The 25982-nt window shown below is 37.5% G+C and overlaps 2 protein-coding genes and 2 long non-coding RNA genes across 9 annotated transcripts; 3 read left to right on the top strand and 1 right to left on the bottom strand.

Moving 5' to 3' along the window:
• LOC109831647 lies at window positions 733–7020 on the bottom strand. Of its 6 annotated transcripts, XR_002244500.1 has the most exons (6): window positions 6933–7020; window positions 6144–6228; window positions 4362–4541; window positions 3047–3216; window positions 1615–1705; window positions 733–1406 (listed from the first exon to the last, which is right to left on the bottom strand). It is a non-coding gene; the product is annotated as an uncharacterized LOC109831647 (long non-coding RNA). The 6 variants fall into 6 exon arrangements; XR_002244495.1 differs by having other exon boundaries at window positions 733–1705; XR_002244496.1 differs by having other exon boundaries at window positions 733–1705; window positions 3047–3198.
• Window positions 8183–9897, top strand: LOC109831645 (NAC transcription factor NAM-B2-like). Its single transcript, XM_020399007.1, has 2 exons — window positions 8183–8580; window positions 8780–9897. Exons 1-2 carry the CDS (start codon window positions 8337–8339, stop codon window positions 9004–9006), a joined length of 471 nt encoding a protein of 156 aa, XP_020254596.1. The 5' UTR covers window positions 8183–8336; the 3' UTR covers window positions 9007–9897.
• LOC109831646 lies at window positions 10857–17340 on the top strand. Its single transcript, XR_002244494.1, has 3 exons — window positions 10857–11017; window positions 11796–11873; window positions 17061–17340. It is a non-coding gene; the product is annotated as an uncharacterized LOC109831646 (long non-coding RNA).
• On the top strand, window positions 24070–25982 carry LOC109831332. The gene is made up of 5 exons (XM_020398663.1): window positions 24070–24147; window positions 24268–24289; window positions 24392–24474; window positions 24581–24635; window positions 25046–25982. Exons 1-5 carry the CDS (start codon window positions 24070–24072, stop codon window positions 25774–25776), a joined length of 969 nt encoding a protein of 322 aa, XP_020254252.1. The 3' UTR covers window positions 25777–25982.

Here is a 25982-nt window from a genome sequence, read left to right as displayed (position 1 = left end):
GATATTCAAGAGCTATAATCCATGAATTTTATCAATATTTGTTAGTTTCGAAAAATTGCAAATTTATTATGACCACATGAAAATTCTCTGTTTTCATGAGCTAGAATCTATGATTTTTTATAATTTTACTCATTTAGAACGAATGCAAATTTATTACGTGTACATAAAAATTCAAGATTTTCATGAGCATGTTTTAGACATTTTATGATTTTTATTTTTGAAAATCTTTGATCGATTTGAATTAATACAAGTTTCATGATTTGTTGTGAGCTATAACACATAGTTTTCATGAATTTTGATGGGCTACAACCAACGCTTTTTGTTAAATTTTGTTGTTTCAAGCGAATGCAAATTTATTACGTGTGCTTAAAATATCATGATTTTTATAAGTAATGATCCATGGTTTTTGACAAATTTGATTTATTTTAAATGAAAGCAAATTTATTGTGTGCAGGTAAAAGTTTACAATTTTCATGAGCTATATAAATCATATTTTTTTAACAATTTTCATGATTTTAATGTACATACCATAAATTTGCTTTCCTTCAAAATTAACCAAAATTGACAAAAATTATGGGTTATAAATTATAAAAAACAAGGATATTTTTACTACACATAACCAGTTTGCATTTGCTTAAAATTAACAAAAATTGATGTTCCGAAAAGGAAAAAGTTATGACAAGCAAAAAGTTCCTAAAAAGAAAAAGGCATCTCCATTACAAGTAGGTTAAGTGTACCTATATAGCCCCAAATACTGCAAAATTGATGTTCTGAAAATAATGAACTCAATCCTTGCAACAATACATGTTGGCAAAATTCTATATTCTTATGGACTGTTAATAATATCCTTTCACTTGCCAGTTATGTGTCAAAACTATCTTGGCATTATGATTCCTCAGCAATATCAAAAATTTATGCCGCACATCGTTCAAGAAAACAGTACAAATGTTTTACAAGAACAATGATGTTTCAAAACGGAGATCAAAGGAACAAGCCCAGCTAACTATCATTTCTTTTGCTTTTTGTGCTCTGATATTTCTTTGATTATGCCCTCAGCCAGTGAATCAACATCATGGTTTTCACCAAAAAATTTAGCGAACTTCATGTTCGGATCCATCAAGTACCTGAAAGATGATATCTACCAAATTAGACATAACCATCGGAATGTATACATTACTGTTAGCTTCTTGTACCACAGGCTGACAAAGCTGAAACCTGTGTCGAGGGTTGGCTAATAAACTTGCCAACTTATCATCGACAATGCAGCTATTATGATGGTTCCCATACCAGCAAACTAATTCGAGTAAAAATTTCCTTCTTTGCATCTTTGCATATTTCCATCTTTGCATATTTATGGCAAGTTGCATCAATGTCCTGCTGTTAGTGTTGGTGCTTCTCAGGATATACTGATGATAAAAATGCAAGAATGACCTAACAGATCAAAACAGATAAATGCATACAAAGAACAGGAAAATTTCCTTAATATATCACCACTAATAGCTTTATCAAAAAGAAAATGTTTGCGGTAAAAGATAATAGAGATTAATTGGGGAAACCAAACTGAATTTAAAATCAGAAAATAAAGAAGTCTCTAGAAGAGGCATAATAATTCACCTTCTATGTGCCGTTTCTTCTCTTTGTCATAGTATACAGTTATCCCACTTCCGGTGGCAATAAGCAACAAAAGGCTCAACCACGAGACAGGCTTTGTCATAGTATACAGTTATCCCACTTCCGGTGGCAATAAGCAACAAAAGGCTCAACCACGAGACAGGCTACATTCAGTAAAGTTACTTTAATAATTAACAAATCAAGAAACTCATATCGATGTCTAGATCGTATGTACATGAGAGAGATAAGTACAGGAAAGGTTCTTTTCCTATATAATATAACTAGTCAACTGTGGAGAAGAATGCAGCACCAGTAGTAGAACCAGATAATGAAATACAACAGAATCACAGCAACTATGAAGAATTTATCCCATATTTTAGGTCAGCTAAAGTTTGATAAGCAAAATAGTAACAGAAATATAGAACCAGAGAAGGTAAATAAGTCGTATCCAAAATGAGAAGATTATCCACATTAACAACAAAGCATTAAAGGGGAAAAGGAAATTCTTCTTGAAAACCCATCTGACTGGGAGCCCTTAAAAATTGGAAAACATCCTCAGCATCAAACGGAAATTCTTCTTGAAAACCCATCTGACTGGGAGCCCTTAAAAATTGGAAAACATCCTCAGCATCAAACCACTTTCCTCATCTATTGAAATTCCTATGGCCCTATACTGCTGATATGTTTGACAGGCAGAGGACTTTATGAAGTAAAGGAAAGAGTTAGAATAAAGAAGAATATAATACGCAGAGGGTGAATGAAATCAAAAGGACAGAGGAAATCATAAGATTCGATCAACTCAAGCATCAACTACTATGTGCAGAATCAGATGCAGAAAACAGCTATGACAAGCCCTAAAGTTCAAGGTACAGATATGATGAATACAGTAATAGAGTGCTGATAAGGATATGGGCATGCAGATATGACAAATACTAAAGTTAAGAATACAGATACATCCTGGATATAATAGCTAGCCAGCAAGATACGAGATCATGGTTAACAGAAAGTAATATCTCTGATATTATAAAAGAAGCTCTCTAAGTCAAATAAACCAGCAGTTGATTTATCTTCCTTTATTTAGAAAGCTGGAGTCCAGCAGCTGCTGGACCCTGATCTGCGCGTTAGAATTTTTTTATTTGTTGTCCTTGATACATATCAGAATACGTTATCAGTTTTTAGGATATGTTAGTAGAAGTACCAAACATGTTTCTATCTGGAGTAACCAATGTGGGTAATTCTCTATTATGAAGTAACCGTGCCGTGCTTCGTAGGTCATCCACCAATCAAAATTACTAATAAGAAACACAAAATATAAAATGTAATTTCAAACAAAGATAACCTCTACCTTGATATCAAATTCAAATAATTAAAAAAATAAAGTCAAAACAGAAACTTAAGAAAATTGATACGTCCTGTATACTAAAATGATACGTACAAATAAGTCCAAAGTTGTTAAGCAGGTTTATCGATTCTCTATCAATTCTCCAGCGGTTGGAGGAAAATTGACCTCAAACAATAATTTAAGTCGTCTTGGTAGCCTTGTGGAGGCCTCTTGCGGGTCTTCTTGAGAAGGCAACCTCCAATGATCTGGAATTTAGAATAAATCTATACATTCCAGATGTTCAAGTAAAAATGTTTGTGTAAGCCATAATAGTTATCTATAATAAGATTGACAGAAATAATTAAAACCTTTTATTCAGGTACCAACTACCAATGTGACATCTTTTATATTAAGAACACTTGAAAAAAAACTATGTTATCAACATGATTCGCTGATTTAATGTGTCAATGAACAGTCATCAAGTGTCCAAGTGCCACAGTCAACAAACTGAAATAGGCACAATACAGGTAGAAATCAAAAGCATTGGTGAACAAAATACATGTCAATGCAGAGGTCACAATGAATGGCATTCTGCAAGAGCCAAAGAGTATCTATGCATCACCGGAAATACGTGAAGGTGCCTACAATTCTTACATTTAGTAACCAAATTTGCATGGTGGAATAAAGAAATATGGCTTTCTTCATCTTTCTGGAATATAGTGTAAACCAAGTCAAGTGGAAGGGACTCCAGTTTCTTCATCTTTATAGTACCATGCAAGTGAACTGCAGTCTAGGCAGTACAGTGTCTGCTTCCTTAAATATAACTATCCAGTATTACATAGACCGATATACTGCCGCAAAAATTGTAAGGAATACCGACAGTTGCCTGCGTACAACAGTATATGGCAGTGGTTTCTATACCAATATATGCCTGTGTTCAAGAAATGAACTGTCCAATGCCTTGCTAGCAGTAGAAAGCATAAAAAATCAAATAAATTGCCAAACATCCACGACGTATGTATAGCCAATATTTTAAGAGAACAGAGTCACCTGGATGAACTAGCATATTAAGGACATGCTGCACCAGATCATACTTGATACTTCATATAGCATGGATGTTACATGCTTCATCTAGCATGTATATCCTATATTTTTAATAGGAACAGAGTCACCAGGATGAACTAGCATATTAAGGACATGCTGCACCAGATCATGCTTCATATAGCATGGATATTACAGCTCAAATATCAGATTTCCAATAAATTCTAGTAATATTTATTATTTTCCTACAGATATGATATCAACATGTAATATGTTAAACATGATAAAGAGACTACAAAGAAAATCATATAGAGTAAAAAATAAGAAGCAAATCAGTATGAGAATAAGCTTCATGCATATAAAAGAAACATGTGGGCTTGTGACTTACCCCACCTCGTACAGCCTTTTTAGTTGGATCGGACAAATTTGGTTCACTAGCCCCTTTCACTTCACCTGAAGCAACAACTGAACAAGTGTTCGTGCTGCCATCGGCTGAAGCCGAAAGAGCTCTAACAAGGAATTTATTGGATAAGGTTGAGGTTTCATATGCAGTTGATAAAGAAGTAACCTGTAATTGAAAAAAAAAACAAGGCAACAAACAGATGAGAAAAAGAAAGATAAAAGCAAAATAATTGTAAAGGACGCATATAAGTTATAAAAAAAGATACCAACTATGAAAATGTGAATTTAATTCCTTTCTAGATACTTCTAAACATATTCCAGAGTCATCCCCTTTCGATGAGGAAAACTATCTGGTGATATCACAGTTATGTGCACTTCATGAGGAAGAAAAGAATGGACAATACCTAATTACTGTAGCACCTTAATCACTGTGGCACATAATTTGAAGCATGAAAAACAATTGACTAGGTTTCAACATTAAAGTTCCACAAATTATAGGTTGAAACAAGGTGCCGGTAAGCCTTCACTTTGAATCCAAAACTAACAATTTGCAAAATTTGTAAGTTAGAGAATAGCTTTTTGATTTTCAAACTAGTGATCCTTAAGTCATGTCATTTCCATCTTTAACAGAAAACTTCAAAATTTAATCCTGCGTCATATTTAGTAAGTAGATTCTCTAGTTTAATCTCTTATTATTTTATTATCAAAGCAAAGTACCTGTCTCTAGGGCTCTTTTTTCTCTCCTTTTTTTTGTGGGGACTGTTCGGATGGTGTCAAACAATTATATCCACTATCTCTACACCTAAATGAGTGGATTTGCAAAATAAAAAAGAATAATTAGAAAACTCTTGGTTTGGACTTCTGAGTCATTAATATCAGCTAAATAGCTGATCAGCTGTGAACATATCATTCTGGTCACACATATTCTCCCCACCAAAGAAGAAAAGTTCTAAGAATTAGAAACTCTTTGCTCCAACCAAGTATAACCGACTACTTGATGTATAGGCTTAGATTATAAAGAATGGAATGCCCAATGAAGTTAACTGTTTTCTAAAGAATATTTTCCAAAGCAGGCTTTACAGATTAAACTGCTAAGCATTTACATTCTTTCCCTTTCAGATCTGGGCATCGGTTGTTAAAGCCTTATATTATGATGTCTTGAGTTCAGCTTTGTAAAAGTTAAGGTTACGACCCTTTTGGACCTGCAATGTGCATCACATTAGGTTCTATTTGATTGTCATTTAGGATAATTGGTGGTCTGACTTCATCTTGATAGGGACTGAAATCTCTCAAAATCATAAGATTGAAATATCCCAAGTTTCTATATTGACTGACTGGGACTTTGTGATATATCCATTCTGACACATAATAATTATTACTATTTAAAATTAGAACCATGTCATAGACAAACATCCACTGGTTTCTAAATTTTGAAAACCTTTTACAACTTCCAATTACAGGAAAAGAACCGGAAACTTGGTCTTTTATGATGAGAAATTGAGAACAGACCAAATCTATGATACTAAAAGTGAGCACGCCAATCCTTTTGACTGAAAGAAAGATGCGAGGAAAAAAAAAGCAAGGAACCATCACATAATAAAATGAGCATAGCATGGACACGCAGAGTCAAGTACATATGTTTGCAAGATTTAATCAAAATGAAAAATTTAGCTCAGGCATGTAGGTTTCCAATTCTTTGTTTCTGACTAGCATGAATGAACACAGAAATCGATAGAAGTAAAGTTGGGAAAGCTAAAGCACTACCGACCTGAGGATAGCCTCTCCGAGATATTAAGTTATTAACCCAAGGAAACAGTGAACACCCTTCAGCCTACTCATTCCTCAAACAAATGCTGCAAACATCCATACAAATTGATTATCAAAGTAGCATAATTTAATAAGAGGAACAACAACATAAAATTCAAGTATACATGAGAAGATTTCTTCAAAAAAATATAAATAAAAACATGTAACTTAGAACCAAAATCCACAGTCCAAATTGTGATATACTCTTTGAAAATTATATAACAACAACAACCAAGCCCTTATCCCAAGGTTTTGGGGTTGACAATGTGAACTTCCTCATCAATTATCCTCTAATTAGAACCAACGGCAGCAAATCATAACGACAACTATCCACGTTTGAGTTTTACGACTACAATCTCTTTAAAAGAAGAAACATTTGGATGCATTAATATATGTTTCATTATGTGGTAAAGCAATAATAATTCAAACTATTCGAAGCAACTTTGATTTCACTAGTAAATGGTTTACTTGATTCATTGAACAGGAAAACATATTACATTCCGATTCATCCTCATATATTATTAGAAGTACAAATCACTGTTACAAGAAGATTCCGAAAATTCAATAGCTACAGGTGCTATGGGTTATTTTCCTCACAGTAGTCCCTTAATTGTAAAAATTTTATTCCAATCTAATTTCAGACGAAAAACTGAGTTTAGGGTATTAATCTGGAAAGAAATCTAGCCGATGTTAGTTAGGGTTAGCGTTCAGTCGCCACCAGAACAAGGAAGAGGAGGGAGAAGGAAAATACCTCCAAGAAGCTCCCGAAGCTGAACCGATCACAGGATTTCTCGAGGGTCCAGAGAGGGGTTTTGACATTTTTTAACCCGAACCCGAAAACATCAAATGGGTTATCTTTTCCCCGGGTCCAATTATTCACACTCCCAAACAGTAACTTTGGGGGTGTGTGAAGACTAAATTGTCCTTTTCCCACCGGATTGGGCATTAAAGTTATCTTCTTTATTTCTTCCTCATTTTATATTACAATTATTATTAATGTTGTTAGTAGTACTTATTATTAGATTTATAAAATTATTTCATTAGTATTTGTTATTTTGTAATTCGGATTTAATTATGTCAATTTCGTTTTTTATAATTAAATAATAGTGTTAGTTTGTTATTTCGGGTTTAAAATTATAGTCTTATTTTGTTAATTCGTATTTAAAGTTAATTCGGATATTAATTATAAAATAATATTGTTATTTTATGTTAATTCGGATTTAATTATGTTAAATTGTAGAATTATGTTAATTTGTATTTAATAAATTCGTTTTAAATATGAAAATGTTAACTATAACTTAATAGAAATGTTATTATTATGATTATAAATGTTATAGTATTATAGTGTTATGTTAATTTAGAGTTAACATAAGTGGTTTTAAATAATACAATTTATTAGTTAAAGGTTATTATTGTAAATTCCGGTAGGTTATAAATTTTTTTATTTTGTTTTATTAACTAATTCCATTTTAATTGTGCATTTTAATTGTAGGATTTGGAACTATATCGTTAATTGATTTTTTATGAAAACTATTAATGATTTTTATTTGTTAAAAATGTTTGAAGTGTTATTAAAAAATTAAATTTTTTTTGAGAACATATATAAATGTTGGTTTAATTTTAATATAATTTGAATTTTTAAAATCGTTAATAAAATTTGTTTAAGTGTTTGAAATGTTTGAAGTGTTACACTATAATGAAGGATAATAATAAAATTTATTAGAAAATCAAATTAGTAAAAAGTTCGAATTTCTGAAAAGGCAAACAACCTTTGACTATTGATGGATTTTAGGGCATTTAATAACACAAGGGCATTTAATAACACAAATTACATAGGGTATTTAATAACACAAGAGTAACAAAAAGAACATTTTTGGAAATCTAACTCCCAAAATTACTGATTGGGAGTGGATATAACAAACGTGCTTTTCCCCCATAGAAACCGCTTGTATTTATCCTATCGGGTCGGGCACTAGCGGTGACAATCAGCTGAAACTCACCGTCGTTTCCTCTCACCTCCCCGACTCCTACTCCTCCTCGGATTCGAATGAATTAGCGACAATTAGCTTAAACTCACCGTCGCTCACCTCCCCGACTCCTACTCCTACTCGGATTCCAATTCTATATAAACCCCCCCTAACTCACATCAAAACCCATGGATTCTTCTTCTTCTTCTTCGCCTGCAGTTCCTTCTTCTCCTCCTTCGAAATCGCCGTCGCCATTGCTTCCATACAATGAAGACGGAACCCATCCTTGTTTGCCGTTAGGGTTTCTATTTCACCCGACCGGCGATGTCGTCATCAGGCATTTTTTGCGCAACAAAGTTTTGGGAGCGCCATTACCAATTAACCCAATCAAAGAGATTGATGTCTATCTCTTTGAACCTGATGAACTCCCCAGTGAGTATTTCTTTCTTTTCATTTTATATGGATTTAGTGGTTTTTGTTTAATCTGATAAATTTTCGTAGTTATTTGTTTATCGGCATCTAAAACTCTTTTTCTAGCAAAATAAAAGGAGAACACGTATCCTGTTCTATCATAGTGAATTTTCATCATTGAGATTCTAGTGTTGTGATGTCCATATTTCTTGATGTGCAGTTACTATCTCTGATAGTGATGAGCGTTGGATGTATTTCTTCGTGTACATGACTGAGGAGAACTCAGACCGTTCCACCCCGAAAGGCTATTGGAAGTTAGATGTGAGCGATGAGCTCATCAAGGATCCTGATACCAAAGAAATCATCGGGTTGAAGAACACATTTATCTACTATAGGAAAGAACTTGGACCAAATGGGCGGTACAAGATCAAATGGACCATGCAATAATTTCGAGCAACCAATATAGAGAACCTTAAAGATCCCAAGGTGAGATACTATCTCTTCTTGCAAGTTAAAAAAAATTATTCTCTTGTGATGTATAGTTTGTGCTAATGTGCGATCATTTTCTTCCTTGTAGATGAAAAATTGGGTTGTTTGCGAAATACAAACAGTGATTCCTCCGGAATATGAGGCGAAGGTTTCGAAGAGGGGTAAAAAGAGAAATCGTTTACATAAGCAGTAAGAAGTATTTCCCTTCTTTGAGAAGGGGAATCATCATGTATTTCCTTTCTTTGAGATAGTCAATATTTTATCATGGTCTTTCAGTTGATCATGAAATTTTATAGTAGTTGAAAGGAAATTTAAAGCCAGTTATCTTTTGTTTCTTTTTTATTTTCTTTTAACATTTGTAGTTTGATGTTGATTGGGCTATTTGCCCATAGCAATTAGTTCAATAAGATATTACTTGTAACTATTTGTTGCCCTTTTCTTAATCAATGATGAATGCTTCAAGTCAAAACAGGCGGTTATGTTTTTTTTCCCGGATGAAAGCTTTGTTTTTTCCCTGTTATTATTTTAGCGTTTATTGCTCAATTTTGAACTGCATTTTAATTTCTTGACTTCAGTATAAAAACAAACTTTTGCAACCTCAAATCCTTCTTAAAAAGGTTCTTCACTTCTGAACTTCTGTCGATCTGCTCTGCTGAATCTAAACAATCAAATCTCGAATAACAGTTTTTATTCGAGATATCTAAACTGTTATTCGAGGAAGTTCAGAAGTGAAGAAACCTTTTTAAGAAGGATTTGAGGTGGCAAAAGTCTGTTTTTTTACTGAAGTCAAGAAATTAAAATGCAATTCAAAATTGAGCAATAAACACTGAAATAATAACAGGGAAAAAACAAAAGATAACTGGGAAAAAAAACATAACCGCCTTTTTTGACTTGAAGCCTTCATCATTGATTAAGAAAAGGGCAACAAACAGTTACATGTAATATCCTATTGAACTAAATTGCTATGGGCAAATAGCCCAATCAACATCAAACTACAAATGCTAAAAGAAAATAAAAAAGAAACAAAAGATAACTGGCTTTGAATTTCCTTCAACTACTACAAAATTTCATGATCAACTGAAAGACTTTGATAAAATATTGACCAATCTCAAAAAAAGGAAATATGATGGTTCCCCTTCTTAATAAGGGGGAAGTACTTCTTATTGCTTATGTAAACGAATTCTCTTTTTACCCTCTTTGAAACCTTCACCTCATATTCCCGAGGAATCACTGTTCGTATTTTGCATATAACCCAATTTTTCATCTACAAGGAAGAAAATAATCGCACATTAGCACAAACTATACATCACAAGAGAATAAATTTTTTAACCTGCAAGAAGAGATAGTATCTCACCTTGGGATCTTTAAGGTTCTTTATATTGGTTGCTCGAAATTCTTGCATGTACCGCCCATTTGGTTAAAGTTCTTTCCTATAGTAGAAAAATGTGTTCTTTAACCTGATGATATCTTTGGTATCAGGATCATTGATGGGCTCATTGCTCACATCTAACTTCCAATAGCCTTTCAGGGTGGAACGGTCTGAGTTCTCCTTAGTCTTGTACACGAAGAAATACATCCAAGGCTCATCACTATCACAGATAGTAACTGCACATGAAGAAATATGGACATCACAACACTAGAAACTCAATGATGAAAATTCACAGGATTTCTCGAGGGTCCAGAGGGGTTTTGACATTTTTTAACCCGAACCCAAAAACATCAAATGGGGTTTTTCCCGCTATAGAAACCCGCTTGGTATCCTATCGGGTCGGGTATTAGCGGTGACAATTAGCTTAAACTAAAAGCTAATTGTCACCGCTAATACCCGACCCGATAGGATCCCAAGCAGGTTTCTATAGGGGGAAAAACCCCATTTGATATTTTCGGGTTCGGGTTAAAAAATGTCAAAACCCCTCTCTGGACCCTCGAGAAATCCTGTGATCGGTTCAGCTTCGGGAGCTTCTTGGAGGTATTTTCCTTCTCCCTCCTCTTCCTTCTTCTGGTGGCGACTGAACCCTAACCCTAACTAACATCGGCTAGATTTCTTTCGAGATTAATCTTCCTTCTTCTGGTGGCGACTGAACCCTAACCCTAACTAACATCGGCTAGATTTCTTTCGAGATTAATACCCTAACTTAATTAGTTTTTCGTCTGCAATTAGATTGGAATAAAATTTTCACAATTAAGGGAATACTGTGAGGAAAATAACCCATAGTCCCTATAGTTATTGAATTTTCAGAATCTTCTTGTAATAGTGATTTGTACTTCTAATAATATATGAGGATGAATCGGAATGTAATATGTTTTCCTGTTCAATGAATCAAGTAAACCATTTACTAGTGAAATTAAAGTTGCTTCGAATAATTTGAATTATTATTGCTTTACCACATAATGAAATATATATTAATGCATCCAAATGTTTCTTATTTTAAAGAGATTGTAGTTGTAAAACTCAAAAGTGGATAGTTGTCGTTATGATTTGTTGCCGTTGGTTATAATCAGAGGATAATTGATGAGGAAGTTCACATTGTCAACCCCAAAACCTTGGGATAAGGGCTTTGGTGGTGGTTGTTATATAATTTTCAAAGAGTATATCACAATTTGGACTGTGGATTTTGGTTCTAAGTTACATGTTTTTATTTATATTTTTTTGAAAAAAATCTTCTCATGTATACTTGAATTTTATGTTCTTGTTCCTCTTATTAAATTATGCTACTTTGATAATCAATTTGTATGGATGTTTGCAGCATTTGTTTGAGGAATTGAGTAGGCTAAAGGGTGTTCCCTGTTTCCTTGGGTTAATATCTCGGATAGACTATCCTCAGGTCGGTAGTGCTTTAGCTTTCCCAACTTTACTTCTTTCGATTTCTGTGTTCATTCATGCTAGTCAGAAACAAAGAATTGGAAACCTACATGCCTGAGCTAATTTTTTCATTTTGATTAATTCTTGCAAACATATGTACTTAACTCTCCGTGTCCATGTTATGCTCATTTTATGATGTGATGGTTCCTTGCTTTTTATTCCTCGCATCTTTCTTTCAGTCAAAAGGATTGGCGTGCTCACTTTTAGTATCATAGATTTGTTCTGTTCTCAATTTCTCATCATAAAAGACCTAGTTTTCGGTTCTTTTTCCTGTAATTAGAAGTTGTAAAAGGTTTTCAAAATTTAGAAACCAGTGGATGTTTGTCTATGACATGGTTCTAATTTTAAATACTAATAATTGTTTTCAAAATTTAGAAACCAGTGGATGTTTGTCTATGACATGGTTCTAATTTTAAATACTAATAATTATTATGTGTCAGAATGGATATATCACATGACATGGTTCTAATTTTAAATACTAATAATTATTATGTGTCAGAATGGATATATCACAAAGTCCCAGTAAGTCAATATAGAAACTTGGGATATTTCAATCTTATGATTTTGTGAGATATCAGTCCCTATCAAGAAGAAGTCAGACCACCAATATAGAAACTTAAGATATTTCAATCTTTTGACTTTGGCACTACAGATTAGGACACATGAGAAAAGTCACTATAGGTGTTGTACAAGCAGATGCTATTGAAGGGAGCCAAGAGTGAGAAGATTGAATTATGTGAGCAATGTGTTCTTGGTAAGAAAACTAAAGTTAAGTTCGGGACAGCCATTCATAGGACGACATGCATATTGGATTATATGCACACGGATGTTTGGGGTCCTACCAAGACGACATCATTTGGTGGTCGATATTGGTTAGTCACTTTTGTAGATGATTATTCTAGGCGTTGTTGGGTATACACCATGACCGAAAAATAAAGTCCCAGAGATATTTGTAGAGTGAAAGAGGATATTGGAATTATAGACAGGGAGAAAGATCAAGACGTTGAGATCCGACAATGATGGAGAGTATACTTCAGATCCCTTTCAGCAGCTATGTCGAGACGAAGGCATAAATAGACACTTCACAATTAGTCATACACCACAGCAGAATGAGTGGCAGAAAGGTTGAATCTGTCTTTACTGGAGAAGATCTGATGTTTTTTATCACAGAGTGGTTTGGATCTTTTGGGTTGAGGTACTTACATATGCGAGCTACCTCATTAATAGGCTGTCTTCATCTGCGATCGAGGGGAAGACCCCTATGGAGATGTGATTGGGAGAACCAGCACGTGATTATGATCAGCTCAAGGTATTTGGGTGGCCAGCATTTTATTATGTTAAAACAATAAATTGGAACCTTGAGCTAGGAAGGTTATATTTATGGGATTCAAATATGGTGTAAAAGGATACAACTTTTGGGATCCAGTTGAAAAGAAAATTATGCTGAGTAGAAACGTCACTTTTGATGAGGGCGAGCTTACCTTGTACAGGCGAGCTTCAAGCAAGCATGCCAGCTTCAAGCGTACAGGCAAGCTTGGGTCATATAGGCGAGCTTCCAGCCGTCGGGCGAGCTTGCCTTATGTAGACGAACTTCAAGCATGCAGGCGAGCTTCTAACTATCAGGCGAGCAAGCCTCATTCAGGCTAGCTAAACTCTATTGCAGGCGAGCTTCAGAACATGCTACGAAAAACATGTCATAACTTTCAAACCGTAAGTCAGAATTTGACGAATTATATATGAAAATCGCCTATCTCGACGAGACGGAGCTGACCAAACTGACCCAAAGGGTTCAGTTTTCCTCTGTTAGTTTCGTCAAATTCCTTCTGGTTTGAGAGATCAATATTTTTTCCTTTTTTGCTATTTCAGGCGAGGTTTTAGCAATCTTGTTTTGAACTTCTCTGATAGGGATTAAAGATAATTTTTATTACCTATAGAACCACCTTCAAAGTTTTCAGACCTGAATCAGATCGCATGGGATCTGGAACAATTTGGATATGAAGACCTGCAAAGTGATCACTGTGCAGACGGAGTGAGGAACCTTTCAACGAGCTCGGTGAATTTGACCTCTTCACTCGCAGCTGATGATCGCCATCTAGGATTTTGAGCAAATCCTTAGCTATTAACAGACTTGATTTATCTTTACCAATTACCGTTTGAGTTGGACTAGTTATGCTCTTGCCCTTAGCATGGTAAGTTATCGAGGAGTTTCTCTTAGGCTCAATGTTAAGATTTCTCCTCTATTCTTAGCCATTTGAGGCGTTTGGATTAAGAGCGTATGGAGCAGTTTAACCTCGTATATCAGTCGGAGAGTAGGAGCAGTTTAGCCTCGTGCATCAGTCGGAGGGTAGGAGCAGTATACCAGTCGGAGGATAGGAAGTAGTTTCACCTCGTGCACCGGTTGGATGATAGTAAGCAGTTTCACCTTGTGCACCGTTTGGAGGAAAGGAGCAGCAGTTTATACTCGTATACTTGTCGGAGTAAAGGACAGTTTCACCTCATGCACCGGTTGGAGGAAAGAGAGCAGTTTAGCCTCGTGCACCGGTTGGAGGAAAGGGAGCAATTTAGCCTCGTGCACTGATTAGAGAAAATGAGCAGCAGTTTATACTCGTATACTTGTCAGAGTAAAGGGACAGTTTCACCTTGTGCACTGGTTGGAGGAAAGGGAGTAGTTTAGCCTCGTGAAGCGGTTAGAGGAAAGTGAGCAGTTTAGTCTCGTGCACCGATTAGAGGAAAGTGAGCAGTTTAGCCTCGTGCACCGGTTAGAGGAAAAGGAACAGTTTCACCTCGTGCACTGGTTAGAGGAAGGGGGTAGTTTCACCTCGTGCATCGGTTGGAGGAAAGGGAGCAGTTTAATCTCGGTCACCAGTTGAAAGAAAGGAGCAGTTTCACCATGTGTACTAGTTGGAGGTTGCAAGAGTTATCCAACAGTTTAGCCTCGTATACCAGTTGGAGGTTGTCGGATTATCCTTAAGAATAGGAACTTCTCGTCAAAGGTAAGGAATAGTTTAACCTCATATACAAGTTGGAGGTTGTCGAGTTATCCTTAGGAATATTCTCCAGGAACTTCCGATCAAATATAGGGAATAGTTTAGTCTCATACACCAGTTGGAGGTTGTCGGGTTATCCTTAAGAGTATTCTCCAGGAACTTCCCGTCAAATGTAGGGAATAGTTTAGCCTCATACACCAGTTAGAGGTTGTCGGGTTATCCTTAAGAGTATTCTCCAAGAACTTCCCGTCAAAGATAGGGAATAGTTTATACTCGTATACCCGTTGGAGTCGGTCGGGTTATCCTTAAGAATATTATGGGTAATATCCTCTAGGGACTTTCCGTCAAAGGTAGAAAACAGTTTATACTCGTATACTCTTTGAGTCGGCCGGGTTATCCTTAAGAATACTATGGGTAATATCCTCCAGGAACTTCTCGTCAAATGTAAGAAACAGTTTATAATCGTATTCCCTCTCATTCTCTCTCACTTTTTCTCTCCCTCTCTCTAAATCAGGTCTCAGATCTGAGATCCCACCCTCTCTCTTCATCTCCATCTCCCTCACTCCCAACTCCAGCCCCTCGTCCTCCTCCTACCTCCTGCCCTCTCCCACAGCCATCCGCCACCCGACCACCATCATCTTCGCCACCTCCCCCATCACACAGCACCACCCTCACCCCCCTCCACCTCGACCACAGTCGCCAACCCACCAACGCTTCCTCCCCATGTCGTCGTCCTCATCACCTCCAGATCTGCACCGTCGTCGTCAACCTAGCCCCGTGCCGCCTCCGATCGCCTCGCCCCCGCTCAAACCCAAATTCACGCCGCCCCTTCCCCTGCTTCGCCGCCTCCATCTCCTCTTCTCGACTCATCGTCAGCCCCAACCCATCGACCTTTCTTCGCCTCACGTCGCCGACCACCAGCCCCTCCTCAACTCCTCTTCACTCCGATCGCAGTCCAGATCTGTCTTCGACAGTCCTTCAGCCATCGTCGTCGCCTCATCCAGAGGCCCCTTGGCCTCGCTGGCAAGGTTCTGTTTCTCTTAACTCGTCATTTCATATTTATATCTGTCATTAAATTAGTTGCATAGATAAGAATGCGATTAGTTATTATCTGCGTGGATTGGTTGATGATAGATGGGAATAACTGATATTGTAAGGATAAACATTATTTTCAGAGAAAAAGATTATTTGAATTAATAGATTATTATATTTAAAGAATATTTTTATAATTATTTAAAAGAGTTTATTTTGGAATAAGGGATTATTTTGAATTGTTATAATAATAAATAATTTAAAAGGAGTTATTTTGAAAAAGGGTTTATGTTGAATTAGTATATGAGAAAATAATTTAAAGAAAATTATTTTGGAAAAAAATTATTTTCTGAATTACATAGAGGCTATTCATAATTTATGATTCTTAATTCTGATTATGTGATATGCCATGATATTATTACACATGATCTGCTGTATTTATTATTTCTTGTGGTAATTGAGAACCATTAGTAGTTCATGACTTAGTGACTTTGCGCGTCATGAACAAAACTTAGTGACGTGTGGTTGACTAAATTTAGGAGATGGACCAGAGATCTATTATAGGTCATGTTTGTTGACTTAGAAAACAAGAAGAGTGTGGATGGGAAAGTCTTGGTTCATGTGATCGGATATGGCTATTGATGTATCTTCCAAGCTCGCTCCGTTGAATCGTTTCGCACTGGGGTTAGTCTGTTGGGCCAGTGGATTGTTATTTTCATGTGGTCAGTGAATTTGTGTAGTCATCCGAGTTTTGTTTGAGTTCGGATCAGGCCGAAATTGGATTGCGTGTAGTCCTCTGATCGATTCGTGTAGCGGCATTGGATGCAGGTAGAGGATTTATGAACAGTCAGTTATCCGAGAATATGAACGTTGACTCTATGTGAGATATAGATCAGTGATCTATTATAGGATGACTAGCTGCATGACCTCGTTACTCGGTTGATTTTTAGATTCTACTGATTATTATAGTGGTGGATTTCATTTAAATTGTTAGAATTTCAATACCATGCTTCTTTTATTGTTATTACTATTCTTGCATTGGTCGCTCGACCGTTTCTATTCTCCCTTGCGGGATCTTGCCGTGTACCATGCACGCTGACGTACTCCTGTTTTTTTGGGTTATACGTCAGACTTAGAGGACGGACAAATCTAGGTTGGAGACACGCCAGAGCCCGAGTACCCTCAGCAGGAGTGTTTTGCAAACAGAGCTGAAGAAGAAGCCGAAGCTTACTTACCGCTTTTAGTCATTTGATGGACTTAGTTTATTTTTTTACAGTATTTCCTTTCTATTTTTGTTGGACTATGTATTTTCATATTTCTTTAGTTGGACTGTTTTGTAATAAGGGCAAGTTTGACCTAAATTTTGTGTCTCGGATGATATACTATTTGTGACATGGCTCTTTTCTGTTCTTAGTTGTTTATTATATTCTTGCTAATTGTGATCGGGGACTTGTAACTTCACACTTTATTGTTTGGCGCTTAGCGTATTAGATTGAGTAGAAATGGTCTATTATTTATTTCTCCTTGGCCTAATATGTCGCGGGCTTGTTCGCATTCCGATTCCTGGGTATTTTGGGAAGTGGGGCGTGACATTGTTTGGTGCCTCCTTAATTCTAAGTTCGCTTGATAGCGAAGTCCGTTCACCTGCTCCAGAACTTTAGCGAACTGACGGGCAAGACGTTGGCGCCGTCTCTGACGAGCCCTCTTCGTCAGAATTGGCACAGCTTTTAATAAGCAACTCCTTGATTGATGAGGAATTGTTATCAGCATCAGATCCGAAGACCAATGAACCTTCTTCAACGAAGAGGTCTTCCTGTGCTTGCAAGGAGGGGAGGATCTGGAGGAGGATGATGCGACGTACTCCTCGAACTTCTGTCGGTCGAACTCGTATTCGACCTCTGCTTCAACCAGGATCTTGATCAACGGTTGTAACACGACAACCTCGACAGCGAGACTGTTGCCTCCCACTGTGATCGCCAGCGTGTTTGTATCGAAAGTTGGTTTATTCATGGAACTCAATACAACTTCAATCGTTTACAATAAGTTTGAAAGAGTTACTCTTTTTATAAGACTTTTCTTACACGAATAAAACAAAAATTACTACTCTCTAGAAACACACGCAGAGGACGTTTATCACCCGCTGCTTACGTGAGATTTTTGCCTGTGTCGGGGTTTATCCGTGGACCATCGTGGATCAGATCCAGTTAATAAGATAAAAGATCAATGCTCTTGCTTCACGAGGGAAATAATCATAGAAGTAAATAATCTCAACAAAGTAAGATTACTACTCTTCTCGAGATCAAAACAAAGTTTGATCTCAAGGAATGATGAAACAGAGCCTCAGATCCTTCGAATATCTCCCTCTTTATGTTAGAGTTCGCTAAGATCTGCTAGCCCTCCTCTGAAATTCGTGGTTCACTCTCCAATTTGACAACGCCTCGCCTCTAATTTTAGATCCTCCGTGTATAGGGTCCTAGGCTTGTATTTATAGGCTTCGGTCACAGCATTTTCGGATAAGATATGATGATTTGATCTTATCTTCAGTTAATAACCACTTAACCATATTTAGAAATGATATCAAAACTGTTGGGGAGGTTCTGGAATGATCAAATCCTGCGAAAAGTGTCGAAATACGCGTTTTGGGCGTTTCTATGCCACCCTAGGGTGGCTCGGCACTGTGCGAGCCACCCTAGGGTGGCTTGGCACTGTGCGAGCCACCCTAGAGTGGCAAGGCCGAGCCACCTGGCCTTGGTCGAGTTGTTTTGATGCGACTCGGCTGCCAGGGGCTTCTTCGGACTTTCCGGTTTGATCTTGTTCCGCCGTTTTGCGCATTTCGTCGTTCCGTTGACTCATACGCTTCGCCGACCCGCTTCATGTACTTGATAGCTTCTCTACGGCATTGGATAATCTTATTTGACTCAGATGATGGCGTTCGTCGTCTTCGATTCATCTCAAGCTGCGTGCGGGGGAAACTATAGGCAATTTTTGACGTCTACAAATCCCTATGACGGGAATAAAATAGGAGAGAAATCTCCAACACAAGAATAAAGTAGGAGAGAGAAATCCCCACCATGGGGATTGTGCCACATCATTGTCAAGGAGGGAAATCCCCTCCTTGACAATGATACCCATTAATCTCTCTCTCTCTCTATATATATGTGTGTGTGTGTGTGTGTGTGTGTGTGTGTGTGTGTGTGTGTGTGTGTGTGTGTGTGTGTGTGTGTGTGTGTTTATCAATGATTATCATTGTGTGTGTGTGTTTAGGGTTGAAGCCATTGTTTGCTCCTCCCCATGTCGTCGTCCTCATCACCTCCAGATCTGCACCGTCGTCGTCAACCTAGCCCCGTGCCGCCTCCGATCGCCTCGCCCCCGCTCAAACCCAAATTCACGCCGCCCCTTCCCCTGCTTCGCCGCCTCCATCTCCTCTTCTCGACTCATCGTCAGCCCCAACCCATCGACCTTTCTTCGCCTCACGTCGCCGACCACCAGCCCCTCCTCAACTCCTCTTCACTCCGATCGCAGTCCAGATCTGTCTTCGACAGTCCTTCAGCCATCGTCGTCGCCTCATCCAGAGGCCCCTTGGCCTCGCTGGCAAGGTTCTGTTTCTCTTAACTCGTCATTTCATATTTATATCTGTCATTAAATTAGTTGCATAGATAAGAATGCGATTAGTTATTATCTGCGTGGATTGGTTGATGATAGATGGGAATAACTGATATTGTAAGGATAAACATTATTTTCAGAGAAAAAGATTATTTGAATTAATAGATTATTATATTTAAAGAATATTTTTATAATTATTTAAAAGAGTTTATTTTGGAATAAGGGATTATTTTGAATTGTTATAATAATAAATAATTTAAAAGGAGTTATTTTGAAAAAGGGTTTATGTTGAATTAGTATATGAGAAAATAATTTAAAGAAAATTATTTTGGAAAAAAATTATTTTCTGAATTACATAGAGGCTATTCATAATTTATGATTCTTAATTCTGATTATGTGATATGCCATGATATTATTACACATGATCTGCTGTATTTATTATTTCTTGTGGTAATTGAGAACCATTAGTAGTTCATGACTTAGTGACTTTGCGCGTCATGAACAAAACTTAGTGACGTGTGGTTGACTAAATTTAGGAGATGGACCAGAGATCTATTATAGGTCATGTTTGTTGACTTAGAAAACAAGAAGAGTGTGGATGGGAAAGTCTTGGTTCATGTGATCGGATATGGCTATTGATGTATCTTCCAAGCTCGCTCCGTTGAATCGTTTCGCACTGGGGTTAGTCTGTTGGGCCAGTGGATTGTTATTTTCATGTGGTCAGTGAATTTGTGTAGTCATCCGAGTTTTGTTTGAGTTCGGATCAGGCCGAAATTGGATTGCGTGTAGTCCTCTGATCGATTCGTGTAGCGGCATTGGATGCAGGTAGAGGATTTATGAACAGTCAGTTATCCGAGAATATGAACGTTGACTCTATGTGAGATATAGATCAGTGATCTATTATAGGATGACTAGCTGCATGACCTCGTTACTCGGTTGATTTTTAGATTCTACTGATTATTATAGTGGTGGATTTCATTTAAATTGTTAGAATTTCAATACCATGCTTCTTTTATTGTTATTACTATTCTTGCATTGGTCGCTCGACCGTTTCTATTCTCCCTTGCGGGATCTTGCCGTGTACCATGCACGCTGACGTACTCCTGTTTTTTTGGGTTATACGTCAGACTTAGAGGACGGACAAATCTAGGTTGGAGACACGCCAGAGCCCGAGTACCCTCAGCAGGAGTGTTTTGCAAACAGAGCTGAAGAAGAAGCCGAAGCTTACTTACCGCTTTTAGTCATTTGATGGACTTAGTTTATTTTTTTACAGTATTTCCTTTCTATTTTTGTTGGACTATGTATTTTCATATTTCTTTAGTTGGACTGTTTTGTAATAAGGGCAAGTTTGACCTAAATTTTGTGTCTCGGATGATATACTATTTGTGACATGGCTCTTTTCTGTTCTTAGTTGTTTATTATATTCTTGCTAATTGTGATCGGGGACTTGTAACTTCACACTTTATTGTTTGGCGCTTAGCGTATTAGATTGAGTAGAAATGGTCTATTATTTATTTCTCCTTGGCCTAATATGTCGCGGGCTTGTTCGCATTCCGATTCCTGGGTATTTTGGGAAGTGGGGCGTGACATTGTTTGGTGCCTCCTTAATTCTAAGTTCGCTTGATAGCGAAGTCCGTTCACCTGCTCCAGAACTTTAGCGAACTGACGGGCAAGACGTTGGCGCCGTCTCTGACGAGCCCTCTTCGTCAGAATTGGCACAGCTTTTAATAAGCAACTCCTTGATTGATGAGGAATTGTTATCAGCATCAGATCCGAAGACCAATGAACCTTCTTCAACGAAGAGGTCTTCCTGTGCTTGCAAGGAGGGGAGGATCTGGAGGAGGATGATGCGACGTACTCCTCGAACTTCTGTCGGTCGAACTCGTATTCGACCTCTGCTTCAACCAGGATCTTGATCAACGGTTGTAACACGACAACCTCGACAGCGAGACTGTTGCCTCCCACTGTGATCGCCAGCGTGTTTGTATCGAAAGTTGGTTTATTCATGGAACTCAATACAACTTCAATCGTTTACAATAAGTTTGAAAGAGTTACTCTTTTTATAAGACTTTTCTTACACGAATAAAACAAAAATTACTACTCTCTAGAAACACACGCAGAGGACGTTTATCACCCGCTGCTTACGTGAGATTTTTGCCTGTGTCGGGGTTTATCCGTGGACCATCGTGGATCAGATCCAGTTAATAAGATAAAAGATCAATGCTCTTGCTTCACGAGGGAAATAATCATAGAAGTAAATAATCTCAACAAAGTAAGATTACTACTCTTCTCGAGATCAAAACAAAGTTTGATCTCAAGGAATGATGAAACAGAGCCTCAGATCCTTCGAATATCTCCCTCTTTATGTTAGAGTTCGCTAAGATCTGCTAGCCCTCCTCTGAAATTCGTGGTTCACTCTCCAATTTGACAACGCCTCGCCTCTAATTTTAGATCCTCCGTGTATAGGGTCCTAGGCTTGTATTTATAGGCTTCGGTCACAGCATTTTCGGATAAGATATGATGATTTGATCTTATCTTCAGTTAATAACCACTTAACCATATTTAGAAATGATATCAAAACTGTTGGGGAGGTTCTGGAATGATCAAATCCTGCGAAAAGTGTCGAAATACGCGTTTTGGGCGTTTCTATGCCACCCTAGGGTGGCTCGGCACTGTGCGAGCCACCCTAGGGTGGCTTGGCACTGTGCGAGCCACCCTAGAGTGGCAAGGCCGAGCCACCTGGCCTTGGTCGAGTTGTTTTGATGCGACTCGGCTGCCAGGGGCTTCTTCGGACTTTCCGGTTTGATCTTGTTCCGCCGTTTTGCGCATTTCGTCGTTCCGTTGACTCATACGCTTCGCCGACCCGCTTCATGTACTTGATAGCTTCTCTACGGCATTGGATAATCTTATTTGACTCAGATGATGGCGTTCGTCGTCTTCGATTCATCTCAAGCTGCGTGCGGGGGAAACTATAGGCAATTTTTGACGTCTACAAATCCCTATGACGGGAATAAAATAGGAGAGAAATCTCCAACACAAGAATAAAGTAGGAGAGAGAAATCCCCACCATGGGGATTGTGCCACATCATTGTCAAGGAGGGAAATCCCCTCCTTGACAATGATACCCATTAATCTCTCTCTCTCTCTATATATATGTGTGTGTGTGTGTGTGTGTGTGTGTGTGTGTGTGTGTGTGTGTGTGTTTATCAATGATTATCATTGTGTGTGTGTGTTTAGGGTTGAAGCCATTGTTTTTTTTAGGGTTTTTGGGGTTTTGAACTGAAATCGATTGCTTTCTAGGGTTTTTGCTACTTTGATGGAGAATTGTGATGGGTTTTGTGTTTAGGCTTCAAGTTGATTTCTTTTAGGGTTTTGTTCCTGCTTTGATGGGGGAATATGAGTGGGTTTTGGGGTTTATCAATGATTACTTATGAAAGATCGGATCTTGTGTGGTGTCTTTGTTGATGTATTGTAATTTTAGTGTTCATACTGTGATTTATGTCAATTTACATCGTTGTGTATGGCATACATTTTGCTTCGCTTTTAAAACAGCACGTGCGATGTTATGTTGGGCTGTTGAGTCCAGATCCGTTCTCTGTTTATTTTTGAACTTAGATATAACATACATACTAGCATTTGCATCTTTAGTTTCACTGTGTTACCGTGTGAATTATGTAGGAGGTTCCATATTGGACACCATTTAGTGCTTGTACACGATGCCCATGTTTGCTGTTCGTTTTTTAAGTAATACTGTCTTTTGAGTGATGGGTGTATGTTGTTAAGTGGGATGTCCATAGAAGTTTCCTTTAATATATCGTTAGATCCATAATCCCTGTGCGATGTAGGAATTTCCTCATTATGTAAATCTCTCTCTGCGTCCTAATTCTTTCTGAGTAGTCGTGCGGTATGTTGTGTATAACTTCTCCATTTTAGGTATTGGTTTGTTTATTATGTGGATTTCTCATTGGTCACCATGAAGTTTCAAATCGGGTATATGTTTTTTAAATTTCTTGTACCATTAGTTTACTGATGTATCATAGTTTTTCTCTTCTAGGATCTATAAAATGTTTGATCTAGATGCAGTTCCTAGTGTTTTGTGCAGTTGCATTAGAATGTTACCTACATGTATGAGACTTAAGATTTCCTGATTGCTTATTCATTTCAGGATTACTGTTGAAGCACCTTTCCACTGCACCAAAACTCTGAAATTATGGTAAGTTGAGGGTATTGAATTTTTATTTTAACACGGTTCTACAGGTTGAAAACCTTTTTATGGGTCAAAATATAGACTCATGCAGAGGTATCTGTTTCTCCTAGATTGCTTTGATACCATGTCAAAGGATCCTTTCATTGCACCGAAACTCCTAAGTTGTGTGGTAAGGGATGAGGATTATAAAGTCTACATTCTAACAATTGCTTTTGTTTTGTTAAGGTAGTTTTTCACATGTATTAAAAAAACTAGAATATGAATTCTGACAATTGTTAGGTTGAGTCTCTTACTCCTTGTAGATGGATAGTAGATTCCTAAAATACTAAATGCTTAGTATTTGTGAAGGTTTCCAGATATATGTTCTTTTCTCTGGCAATTCATTTCATATGTCTCTTCGTTGGCAGGTATATAACATATCATAATAGTTAGTTTATGCTTCTATCATGGTATTTCTTCCTTATGTTAAGCATTGTTATGCTGTGTGCATCAAGATTTACTTATGTTATTACTGCTCTTTTTTCTAGTATCATCAGTATGATGTGGATGGTAAATTCTTCGCAATCCGGAGCTCCCTCGTGGGAGAAGAGCTTTTACACTTCCTCTATATTATGTAGATTTCTCACCATTTTTCATGCAATTTCGTATAAGATGGGTTTCTAAAATTGTTCGTTATATCTGATGTATTGCCATTTTCCCTTTCTGTCAAGTTTTCTACCAAATGCTTGACCTCGGTTCAGTTTATGTTCTGTATTTGAACGTGTTTCTAGTAGTTACAATGCAATGTTTGTCTGATGGAATGATGCTCTTTAATTTACTTCCTAATTGTTCATTTCTCAGGATCATGTTTTATTTCATTCTGTGAAGAATGAGAAACTGAGCAGTGACTGGCTGCGTTAGGTTGAGACTGTTATTTATGTACAGTAGGCCGTTAAGTACTGATAGTTCCGTGTTTTTGAAGTCACAGATTCTTCTCCAACTTGAAAACATTTCAGGATAATCTTTTGATGTTTCTTGCCTGGTAAGTAAATAACATATCATAATAGCCATCTTTTCCTGCTGCCCACCTCTCGTGCTTTCCTCTCATTAAAGCATTATTTCCGTGTTGTGCGTGTCACTATTTTGTTAGTAGATTATTGCTCGTCTGCTCTAGTTTTTAACTTTGAAGTGGGAATTCATGCTCTAATGTTTTATCAATACACCGAGAGTTGCCAACAGTCTATGTTTCATTTACTTATCTATGAGTTCTGAGTATCTGAGTTCTGATACTGAAACTGATACTTATTTTTTGTATTCATTCTCCAGGATCGTCACAATCTGGAGCTTCCTTATGGGAGAAGAAATTCTGCACATCGGTTTGCTCAATTCCTTGGGAAAAAGTTTGTTGGGCCAAATTTTATCTTTCTTCACATAAAAACATACTGAATTGGGACGATTCTGCGGCGTTCGAAGCTTTCCAGAACTCAAAATCCCGTTACTACGCAGACATTAATGGTCTCCCTTTCGAGATCCCTCTGCCTGACCCAGATCAATGTATCGATGAGGTTGATCACAACGCTGTGATTGATACGAAACTGATAGAAGATTTGGAAAGTCCTCACTCACTTCCCGAGTTTGATGAGAAAACTGAAGTCATCTTTGAGAATGAAGTAATTCCAGTTACAGGATGGGGCAAGGCTGTGGATGGAAATACCGAAGAACAACATTCTGTGAATTGGGATAAGTTTGTGGAAAAAGATGGGGGAAGTGATACTCTATGGAATAGCGAATGTAATGATCTGTGGAAGAATGAGCAGGGTGCGAGAAACAGTAGGAAAAGAAATGGCGATGGCTACTGTGAACCGGTATCTTCAAAATCGAGGAAGATGAACGAGCGCACTGAGGAGAACATCGTAGGGTATCAGTATGAGAAGGTGATGCGTGATGAGCGGAAGAGATCGACACGAGAGTCGAAGCCAAGGCGATGTAGGCCTGTTCATTATAGGCGGTCACCTGAATCAGGCAATGCATGGCATTGGGAGAAGTCTGTATCTTAGGCCGTCAGTGTTTTGGTTATTGTTTCATTTCTGTGAAAGTGTAAGATCATTTTTGCCGATAGCATAGAGCGTATGTGTAGGTTGTTTTATCATATGTAATCATATGTAAGGAGAGTGTGGAAAAAGAACAGGTACACATAATATATGTACTACGATCAAATTTATTTATGACAAGAAGAGTCCAAGGAACAATTTATTTTGTATTA

This window comes from Asparagus officinalis, chromosome 2 (genome assembly GCF_001876935.1).
Source record: "Asparagus officinalis chromosome 2, Aspof.V1, whole genome shotgun sequence".
Taxonomy (NCBI): Eukaryota; Viridiplantae; Streptophyta; class Magnoliopsida; order Asparagales; family Asparagaceae; genus Asparagus; species Asparagus officinalis.
This window is presented reverse-complemented; position numbering and strand designations above follow the sequence as displayed.

Bases quoted from the DNA above. Each gene is read 5' to 3' on its own strand.
- LOC109831332 (XM_020398663.1), top strand. From the start codon at position 24,070: ATGCTTAGTATTTGTGAAGGTTTCCAGATATATGTTCTTTTCTCTGGC. The intron at 24,290-24,391 runs GTAAATTCTTCG...ATTTCGTATAAG, and splicing joins TCATCAGTATGATGTGGATG to ATGGGTTTCTAAAATTGTTC. The intron at 24,636-25,045 runs GTTAGGTTGAGA...TTCATTCTCCAG, and splicing joins ACTGAGCAGTGACTGGCTGC to GATCGTCACAATCTGGAGCT.
- LOC109831645 (XM_020399007.1), top strand. From the start codon at position 8,337: ATGGATTCTTCTTCTTCTTCTTCGCCTGCAGTTCCTTCTTCTCCTCCT. The intron at 8,581-8,779 runs GTGAGTATTTCT...CTTGATGTGCAG, and splicing joins TGAACCTGATGAACTCCCCA to TTACTATCTCTGATAGTGAT.